General features: G+C 47.5%; 1 protein-coding gene across 1 annotated transcript; it reads left to right on the forward strand.

Moving 5' to 3' along the window:
- Nucleotides 1-6793: 6793 nt before the first annotated feature.
- Nucleotides 6794-7807, forward strand: LOC120986393 (E3 SUMO-protein ligase ZBED1-like). Its single transcript, XM_040414932.1, has 2 exons — nucleotides 6794-7018; nucleotides 7226-7807. The coding sequence occupies exons 1-2, from the start codon at nucleotides 6803-6805 to the stop codon at nucleotides 7706-7708; spliced, it is 699 nt and encodes a 232-aa protein (XP_040270866.1). The 5' UTR covers nucleotides 6794-6802; the 3' UTR covers nucleotides 7709-7807.
- Nucleotides 7808-11092: the final 3285 nt, after the last annotated feature.

Raw genomic sequence — 11092 nt, forward strand, 5'->3', positions numbered from 1 at the left:
CTCTCATCATCTGTAGACGGTGCTCCGTCCCTCCGTTACCGCATGTGTGCGGCGCTATGGGCGCCGCCATTTTCCGGAAGTGACGCGCCCTAGGTGCGCTACGTCACTTCCGGTTTTCCGAAGCGTTGCGGTGATGTATAAAACTCACCTTTCTTTTAAACTGGCTCCCTAGAAGGACATCCTGGACTTAGGATTAGTCTGGGGAGACAATTTTCGTATAGGTAGAGCCAGTATAGGCTCTGGTTTTTCTACAAAAAAAAAAAAAAAGGGAGTGGTACTGATCTCGTTTCAGGAACCCGCCCATTGGGCGGGGCTTTCTCCTTTTAAGCGCCCAGAGCCCATCAGTCAGTGCTCTGGTTGCGTTGCTTTCACAAGTTAGCTCCAGAGCTCTCCTGTGCTTTGTGATATTCCTGCAGTATTGCTTTGCTTGGGTTTTGTACTTCCTCTTCTTTCAGCTCTATTTCTTCTAGTGCTGGTGGGCCCCCTTAAGGTCTGGTTTTCTCCACCTCCTGATATTGTAGGTGTTATGACCTGTTTTGTTTCTTCCATTACAGACTATGGCTTCCCCTAAGGAGCAGGATCAGCGGAAGGCTGGGGCCAAGAGGAAGCATTTGGCATGTTACGAATGTAACACACCCCTAGATGACAGCTGTCCTTACTCCAGATGTGAGAGTTGTCGCACGGCATCCACGGAACCCATGATGCAGGAGATGTTCCAATGGACCAAGACATACGTGGATGATTCCATCAAGGGAGTAGTTCAGCTGCTTAATGAGAGGCTACCAGGTCCCTCTCAGACTCCCATGGAGGTGGTCGCACCGGTCGAAAGACCTACCCCCTGTTCAGTGGGGTCTTCTTCTTCTGAGGAAGAAGAATCTACTTCTTGCTTTTTCCCTCCAGAAAAGACGCAGAAGTTACTCAAGTCCATCAGGTCGAGGGACCAGGATGTTGACATGGGGGAGTCCTCCGATCCCGCCGGTCGGACACAGCGTGTCTTTAGAGCGGATGAGACCCTCCTCTCTGTGATGCGCACAAAGTGGAAAAAGCCTGAGAAGGGTCCAGTGCTTACCAGAAAATTCAGACTCATGTACCCGATGGCTAAACCCTTGGTGGAATCGTGGGGTTCCGTTCCCAAGGTGGACATGGCTATAGCCAAGTTGTCCCGGCGCACTCTAGTCCCTGCAGACGATGGGTCTAGCCTGCAGGACCCTCTAGATCGGAGGGCAGAGTGCACCCTTAGGAGGGGTTACGCGGCGGCCGCTGCCTCCGCATCTACTTCCATTGCGGCCACTGAGGTAGCCACCTATCTACGCTCTAGGCTTAATCAAATCCAGACGGATGTGGACCAGAGCGTATCAAGAGACGACATCCTGGCAGCCTTCAAGTCAGCCAACCTGGCTATGGACTTTTTAGTTGATTCCTCCCAGATGCAGCTGAAGCTGGCCGCCAAAACTATGGCCCTAGTTTCAGCTGCCCGCAGACCACTCTGGCTGAAACCGTGGATCGCGGATAACGCATCCAAGTTTAACCTTTGTGGGCTCCCCTTCGAACCAGATAGGTTATTCGGGTCCGAATTGGACAAAATAATGGAGGGGCTCTCCGATAAAAAAGGGAAGAGCCTCCCCCAGCAGCCCTTTCGGGGACGCCCCAGACAGGAAAAGAAGGGCGGAGGTCGTCCCGGGCAGCAGTCTAGGCGCAGAGATTGGGGGGGGGCCGTCTCGTAAATATCCGAGACGCCCCCACAAGCCCTCCTGACTATGGGCCTCCTCGAGGCTCTTGGATAAGCCCTGCTGCCCCTGCAGTGTCTCCTCTAGATTTTCCCGTACCCCTCCCCCAGATTCCCGTGGGGGGCCGTCTTACCCATTTCAAAGACTCTTGGAGCCGGTTGATTGCAGACCCCTGGGTCCAGGACATAGTTTCCGCCGGGTACCGGGTAGATCTTATCTCTCTCCCCCCAGAGAGATTCATCGCCACACGAAACTTCGGGTCTGCCAAACAGGTGGTCCTAGAATCTTACATTCAGGACTATATTTCCAAGGGAGCCCTAGAGGAGGTACCGGCAGGGGAGAGGGGCCTAGGGATTTATTCACCAGTGTTCCTGGTTCCCAAGAAGACAGGAGATCTCCGGATGATCATCGATTTGAGATTCCTCAATCGATTTATAAGGAAAACAAGGTTTCACATGGAAACCATAAGGTCAGTCAGCCATATCCTTAATCCTGGGGACGTCATGGCTACTCTGGACCTCAAGGATGCGTACCTTCACATTCCGATCCATTCCGCTTCCCGGAAACTCCTCAGGATCGCGGTCCAGATTTCAGGGGTTTGCAGGCACTTTCAGTTCGCCGTTGCTTCCCTTCGGAATCTCTTCTGCCCCCCTTATCTTCACCAAAGGTGGTGGTTTCGGTGGTGGCAGCTTTGAGACTCTAAGGACTGACTATTATTCCTTATCTGGACGATTGGCTTTTCATAGCCTCTTCAGTTCCGATCCTTACCCACCATCTTCAGGTCGCAATCTCTTTTCTCTTCCGCCTAGGCTGGATTATCAACTGGCAGAAGTCGAATGTGAGCCCATCGACTTCAATCCATTACTTAGGATTCGTGGTCGACTCTGTGGAGATGTCCCTCCGGTTGACTCCAGAAAGGAGAGCGCGGATTCAGGACCTGGCAAAGGTCCTTTATGTCCCTCGTCGAGTCTCTATCCGGACTCTCATGAAGATGCTGGGGCTCATGTCAGCGGCTGCGGATGCGGTCCCTTGGGCGCTATGGCACCTCCGTCCTCTTCAGTCGGAGGTCTTACACCTATGGAACGGCAGCCCTGCGGGGCTAGATTCCCTGTGCTCCCTGTCCGGTCAAACCCGAAATTCCCTCAGATGGTGGTTTCAGCTACCAGCAGGGAAGTCTATGACCCAACCAGCTTGGGTCATATTGACTACAGACGCGTCCCTTGTAGGCTGGGGCGCTCACCTGGACGGATCCCCAATTCAGGGATCTTGGTCTCCTCTGGAGCGGCATCTTTCCTCCAATCTTCGCGAGATGCGAGCTATCCGGCTAGCCCTCCTTCACTTTGCGCTAGGGCTGTCGAATATAATCGATGCAGCGATGCATCGCGATTCGACCCCCGGCGATTCTGCATCGATGCGGTTGCTTTAAATAATCGATGCATGTTGATGACGTCAGCGTCGCGTCCGCCGTGCAGAGCCGAGTCGGAAAAAAAAGTTTTTTGGCGCCTTCTTTCCCGCCTCCCGCTGACGACAGTGACCCCCCCCCCCCCTGTGTCGCACGCGTGAGTCGACTCGTGAGGAGGACTGGAGAGAAGACGGACGTGCAGCATGCAGCAGCACTGAGCACAGCGGACCCGTCCTCGTACCCCCAAGAGCGCTCAGAACTTTCTCCTCAGTCGGCTAACTGTGCTGTGCACAAAAGAAAAAAAACAGGCTGTCTTGCGGGGGGACAGAGGAGGAGGAGACCCAGTGGAGAGTGACCCGAGCTAGGCCGCAATCGCCAGTGCCACACAGACAACAGCAGCACGCAGTGACTGCAGCAGCACACAGTAAGTTAGTAAGTTACCCTTCTGCATTTTTTGGGGGGATTTTTATTATTTTTGGGGGGGAGATGATGATCTGCTTCTGCACAATTGCACACTGAGTGTCTGACTGTCTGGCATATCTTTGTATTACTGTGATGCATGTGATCAGTGATCACTCACTAAGACCTCTAACTTAGTTTACAGCATTGCAAAAAGCTGCAAGTCAAATACACTATGTGTATTGAATACACTACAGTCAGTGGCAGCTTTTTGCAATGCTGTAAAGTTAGAGGTCTTAGTGAGTGATCACTGATCACATCATTTACAAAGATATGCCAGACAACACTGTCTGCAACTGTGCAATACTGCTGTTCTTGGGATTGTCATGTGGTTTAAAGCACAACTATTTAACAATATAACATGCCTGCCTGCCTGTTTGGTTACTTAAAAAATAAAACATTTTGACTGTTCTTTGTTTTGTCCCATACATCTTGAACTGGGTATTTTACAATTTTTAATTTTACCCCCCTTTTCACTTTCCAGTTTCGTGATGCAATCAATCAATCAATTGCTATCTTTCTTTTTAGGAGAGGGAGACCAGCCCATCCGTTACCCGGCTCGCAGGACAGGGAGCTAGGCCGCAGCTGCCAGTGCCACACACTCCGAGTCCCTTCATCATCACAGGCAGCAGGAGAGGAGACCCGCAGGTGCCACGTGCCAGCCAGACTCTGCCACCTTGTTGTGACAGGTAGGTGACCATCACACAGATACACCACTCACAGAGACTGCAGCTGGTCACTGCCTGTTACCTTACCGTACCTAAAAAAAAATTGTCACTCACTCCTCAGGCTCAGTCCAGTCCACCACAGGCAGGAGGAGAATCGCTCCACCACCAGCAGCCAGCAGTGCCACCACCACCACCACCACCACCAGCACCACCGTCGTCGTTATCATCGTATCATCATTAATCAGGTAGGAAAACTAATAAACATCATCTTTCACATTATATTAAATAACTATGTCATGAAAGGTTTAATGAGTTTAAGTGACAATCACCAGACCATACCATTGCCATTTAATTAATTATGGTTACGTTTATGACTGTAGGTCTGCTGGTGCTGGTCTAGGTCTATATATCTCTATCTCTAATCCATTGAAATGAATGTTCTGTCCTGACCATTTGTCCACTTGTCCAGTGTGACTGTCTTGTCTTAGTGATGAATGATGATTGTTTGATCACAACTTTATTGATACTTTTTGATTTATGGTTTTGCTCATCACTGCCCCAGCCCCACACATGCTGCAGCTGCACTGCAAGGCAAGTGCATTGTGTGTGGGGCAGTAATGATGAGCAAAACCAAAAAGCATCATATTACAAATACAAACAAGGTAAGTATGAACTTGTGAATTGTGAATCAATCACCAAGACAAGACATTCAAATGATGCATAAAACCAGAATTAATGAAATGGGTGGCACTGGCATTATGTCATTGGGGGGGGGGAGATGTTGGCGGGACATGTTGTTGTTGTGTTGTAGCAGCCAGTTTGTGATCTCAAATAATGCCAGTGTACCAGATTGGAGAAGGAGAGAGAGTGCGATATAACGTGACCGGCTGTCGCTGACTCTCTGAGACTGTGACCATTGCAATGCCAATGCATTGACCAATGACCATGACCACCAGTTGAGTTGACCAACCACCGGCGGCAGACGAGATGAGGGGCCAGGGCGCATTTTTTCTTTTACACATGATGAATAATGATAGTTGACACTTGACAGCGACTGCGACTAACTGCGTGTGTGGGGGGTAGAATAATAAATGAGGATTTTACATATCATACAATTACATACATACTAGAAAGAAACGTGTTACTTTTTCTGTTGATCTCGTGGCAGGCTTTAGGCTTAGTCACTAAAATTTATTTTTATTTTTTTTTAAACTGACAGAGTTTGACAACATCATCGTCACGTCAAGACTTGTGTCATCCCTACTCACAAATTCACATAGATGCCTGGCATGCATTGCATTTGCTAGTAAATAAAAATGGCAGAAGTAGAACAAAAGGAACGAGAGATAAAAAATGCACCTAGCTTTTTAAAAGCAAACATCTGGGAACATTTTGGCTTTTATGAAAAAAGTAGGAAGCACGAATTGGACAAGTCATACGCTGTGTGTAAAATCTGTCACACAAAAATTAAATATCTAGGGAATACTACTAATCTGAGAAACCACGTCAGCCGTTTTCACCCAGAAATGCTAAAACCTACCACCACCACCAAGGAAATGAACCCAGATCAGCCAAGAATTGATGCAATGTTACAGTCAACTTTGCCGCCCAACTCTGAAAAGGTAAAGAGAATAACAAAAGCTGTGGCAGCTTTCATAGCGAAGGACCTGCGCCCTTACTCTGTTGTGGAAAACAGTGGGTTTCGCTACCTTTTGAAGACAATAGAGCCGCGTTACAAGATCCCGTCACGAAGTCACTTTACAGAAAACGTCATACCTGCACTCTACCACGAAACCAAAGCTAAGATAATTGCATCAATGAGCCAAGCAAGTCGAGTCGCAATAACGTGTGATTCCTGGACTTCAGTCACGACAGAGTCTTATGTTACAATAACAGCACATTACGTTAGTAAGGGCTGGCAGATTTTGTCGCATGTACTGCAAACGAGAGCCATTTATGAGTCTCACACGGGTGCTCATCTGGCAGAGCTACTTTCTCATGTTGTGGAAGAATGGCAGCTGTCCGATAAATCTGTAGTGCTTGTGACCGACAACGCGTCAAACATGATAGTTGCAGCTCAAGTTGGAAAATTCCCCCATGTGAAATGCTTCGCCCATACACTGAATCTTGCATCCCAGCGAGCGTTGAAAGTGGCCACTCTCTCTAGGCTTCTTGGCAGAGTACGTCGGATATCCACATTCTTTCACCGCAGCACTAGAGCAAGCCACTGTCTAAAAGAGAAACAGAAATGTCTTGGCCTGAAGAATCATAAGCTGATAACTGATGTGGCAACAAGATGGAACAGTGCATACGACATGGTCGAGAGGTTCTTGGAACAACAACCTGCAGTCTGTGCCACCTTGCTGTCTCCAGAAGTCAGAAGAGGAGAGTCCGATCTCTGCACTCTAAACGAAACAGATGTGTCAAATGCAGAGGACGCCGTGAGTGCATTAAAGCCAATGAAGGATGCAACCATGCTGATGTCAGAAGAGCGCAATCCAACAGTTTCTCTCATTGCACCTATAAATGCACAACTTCTCCAGAGCATGACAGACACGATGGGAGACACACCCATGATCCATGAGATCAAGAATTCTATTAGAACAGATCTCCAGAAGAGGTACAGCAGTGAGGCCGAGAAGAAGATCCTTCATACAGCCTCTGCACTGGATCCTCGCTTTAAGGGACTGCCTTTCATCCTCACAGATGAAGAAAGATTGGAGATATTTAAAGGAGTCACTGAGGAAGCTGCATCCTTGGAGGTAATTAAATTAATTTGAAGAATTCCATCATGTTTCTTCTTGAAACGACAGTAGCACAAGCACTACCACGCTTCTGAATCTGATGCGGTGCGGGAACTGTACTGTCCGTTTCCTGTGCTTTTTCATCACCCCATCAGAATCAAAGGCATTGACATTTGTGTTTTTACTTATTGTTTTTTTTTCCGTTTCTTTTTTGTTCAAACACAGATTACATCAGATGAGAGTGAGAGGACACAAGAGGATCATCAAGTGCCTAGAAGAAAACAAACTCTGGAAGAAGAGGACAGTTCACCCATCGAAGACAACCATTCTCCACCATCTCCTCCCAAAAAGGCCAGATCGCTGCTCGTGAGTTTGCTGGGACAGTCTTTCACTGACACTGAAGGTACAATAGAACCCAAAAAGACCCCCTATGCCAAGGCTGAAGAGGAAATGGAAAACTATTGTAAAGCCCCACCTCTGCCTCTCACTGAGGACCCTTTGAACTGGTGGCGTGAGCATGAGGTCATATTTCCCCTCCTTTCTCGGCTGTCAAAGCAATACTTGTGTATCCCAGGTACAAGCGTGTCTGCAGAGCGGGTTTTCTCCACTGCAGGAGATGTGGTAACTGCAAAAAGAAGCGCCCTCAAACCAGACCATGTAGATCAATTGGTGTTCTTACAGAAAAATCTACATGTTCCCAAATGCTGAGCAGTGTTTTTAATTTTATAGATTTTGTTTATAGCATTGTCTCTGCCACTGAAATTTTTTATTTCTCTGTCTCCCCTGCCAGACTCCCCTTTTCCCTTCCCCTCCCCTTTTCCCCCTTCCCTTTTCCCTTCCCCTCCCCTTTTCCCTTTCCCTCCCCTGATTATTCTGATTAATCAGAATATATGATATTATTCTAGCTTTTAGCAGCACTGGAGTGGAGAGGAGATGGAGAATGGTTTTCTATTATGCGACTGTCCGTCCGATCCATTTTGTATTTTTACACTGACGTGTTTTTTGGTGTTTTCCCAATGTGTCTGTCATGCTCTGTGAATTTCTGACTCTGTTTAGGGGTTTAACCTTCAACCAAAAGAATTCTGTATTTAATTCCAGACAACTGACGCCCGCCAAGCCACCAGAGGAAGGCAAATCCTTGAAAGAATAAATTGAAACTTAAAACCTGGAGTAAATCTTTATTGGATCACACAAATACACATTCACACAAACCAAAAAAACACACACCGACCTTCTGACATCATGTCTGACTATGGTGGCTGTGCCACATTGCCCGTCCTGTGGCCTGCCCTTTACCATTATGATTCAGTGAGAAGGATGTGTGTTTATTTTTTTTCTGGTATTCTGTGGTGTGTGTTTGTGATCCCATAAAGATTTGTCCAAGGTTTTCAGATTCAGTTGAAAATGTATTCTGTCAAGGATTTTCCAGCTTCCTCTAATGGTGGCATGGCTTGGCTTCAGTTGATGTATCGTGGTAGAGTGCTTGCTGAGTGCTCAGTGCAGGTAACGTTTTCTGTAAAGTGACAACTCTGAGAGCTTATAGCACTGATCTAGACGTACTACCCATCTGGTGCTGGTGGTGGTGCTGGTGGTGGTGCTGGTGGTGGTGCTGGTGCTGGTGGTGGTGCGCTCCTGCTGCCAAAACAATCACGGTGAACCAGGAAGTTCTGCAACACAGACAACTTGAACACACTGTGTGACAGACAGTTCCTGACTGGCAAACATCACAGTGAGTGAACCTATAACACAGTCACTGACTGTGTAATAGGTTCACTGACTCACTGTGATGTTTTACAGTCAGGAACTGAAGTGCTCCTTTTTTTGTAGGTACTGTTTAATATTATATAATATATATTATATGGTAAAACTATTGTAAAACTTATAAACTAACTGCACCAGCCAGGCCAGCACAACAGTTTAATGTTACAGAGACACTGACAGTACTGTTTTAAATAAATACTGTTGTCTGCTGCACTGTTTTGTTCATTCAGACTTTGCTATATGATATGCAGGGAACTTGGTATGATTTGTTTAAATAGCAGATACAAATAAATATTTTTGTGCAATTTCTGACTGATTGAATTAATTTTTTGATGTAAAATTGAAAAACAAGGGGACTTGGGTAATAATCTTGATGCATCGTGATGCATCGCCGAATCGAATCGAATCGTGGACTTGATAATCGTAATCGCATCGAATCGTGAGACGAGTGAAGATGCGCAGCCCTACTTTGCGCCTCAGATCCGGGGCAAAGCAGTGAAAGTCCAGTCAGACAATATGACTGCAGTTCTCTATATAAACAAACAGGGAGGCACAAGATCATTGCCCCTTCTGTCAGAGATCGGGTAATTCTTCGGTGGGCAGAGCTGAACCTTTCCCATCTATCTGCCGTTCATATTCGAGGCTCCCTCAATATGATAGCGGACCGCTTAAGTCGAGGATTACCGACCATGGAGTGGTCTCTGCATCCGGAGATCTTCAGGCAGCTAGTTCACAGATGGGGTATGCCAGAAGTGGATCTCATGGCAACCAGGTTCAACGCCAAGGTGATGAGGTTCTGTTCCCTCTACAGGGAAGACAACCCCCTGGCGATAGATGCTCTGTCAATACCGTGGAGGTTCAGGCTGGCTTACATCTTCCCTCCCTTTTCCATGATACCGAGGGTATTGATGAAAATCCGTCAGGATCAGGCCTCGGTAATAGCCATCATACCGTTTTGGCCCAGAAGATCCTGGTTTACCCAGCTCATTCAGATGAGTCGGGGACAATACTGGAGACTCCCCCCGGAGCAGACCCCGGTGTCGTGGGACACTCACCTCTGCCTAGATCTGCACAGGTTCAACCTGACAGCCTGGAGGTTGATCAGTCCCTTCCCAACATAGAAGGGCTTTCCGAGTCGGTCCTGAGAACTTTGTCGCATTCCCGAGCAGAGTCTACAAAGAAGGCCTACTCCAGGATCATGAGAATCTTCGAGGCATGGTGTGATTCCAGACAGGTGGCGTCTGCAGATTCCCCCCTTCCTGCGATACTTCAATTTCTTCAGGATGGATTAGATAGAGGCCTATCTCCAGCTACCTTGAAGGTACAGGTTTATGCCATCTCGGCCTGTCTCAACAGGCCACATTCTCGGGACCCACTCATCAAACGCTTCCTGAAGGGAGCTGAAAGACTAAAGCCTACTATACTGAAACCTATCCCCCAGTGGGATCTTTCAGTAGTGCTCAGGGGGCTAGCATCTCCCCCCTTCGAGCCCTTGGAGGAGGTAAATTTTAAATTTTTGACTTTAAAGATGGTCTTTCTTCTGGCTATAGCTTCAGCCAAAAGAGTTTCTGAATTGCAGGCTTTCTCCGCAATTCACCCGTACATTATTTTTCTACAGGATAGAGTACTCCTGAAGTTTTTACCTTACTTCAGGCCTAAGGTGCCTACTTTCCAGAACATCAATCAGGTAATATCTTTACCAGTTTTGTTTACAGCCTCCTCCTCTGATACTCCAGCTAGAGACCCGCTGGATATTTCAAGATGCCTCCAGATCTATGTGGATAGATCTAGTGAGTTCAGGATAGATAAGAATCTTCTTATCTTGTTTGCCGGTAAGTCTAAAGGCCGTAAAGCGTCTAAAGCCACCATTAGTCGCTGGATCAAGGAGGCCATTATGGAAGCTTTCGTCTCCCAATCCTTAGATCCTCCTGAGTTTGTGAGAGCCCATTCTACTAGGGCGGTCTCCACCTCGGTTGCGGAGAGAAGACTCCTCCCCTTAGAGTTGATCTGTAAGGCGGCCTCCTGGAGCTCTGAGTCAACCTTCATCTCCCATTATAGGATAGATGCTAGGATGGCAGAGTTTTTGGCTTTTGGGCAGACTGTTCTTAGTTCTGCCAGGCATGAGGACCCTCCCTAGGGGATTCTTCTTGCTATCTCCCCATCTGTGCTGCTGTTGAGGACGTAAGGGAATCGTTAATTTCTAACGATAATTTGTTTTCCCTTAGTCCTAACAGCAGCACACAAATATCCCACCCTAAATACATTATGCTTGTTAAAAACACGGTGGGCTGGGGGGTGATCTCCTCCCTTTCAGGGAGCTGAAGATCGTTT

This window comes from Bufo bufo, chromosome 1 (assembly GCF_905171765.1).
Source record: "Bufo bufo chromosome 1, aBufBuf1.1, whole genome shotgun sequence".
Lineage (NCBI taxonomy): Eukaryota > Metazoa > Chordata > Amphibia > Anura > Bufonidae > Bufo > Bufo bufo.

Bases quoted from the DNA above. Each gene is read 5' to 3' on its own strand.
- LOC120986393 (XM_040414932.1), top strand. From the start codon at position 6,803: ATGACAGACACGATGGGAGACACACCCATGATCCATGAGATCAAGAAT. The intron at 7,019-7,225 runs GTAATTAAATTA...GTTCAAACACAG, and splicing joins AGGAAGCTGCATCCTTGGAG to ATTACATCAGATGAGAGTGA.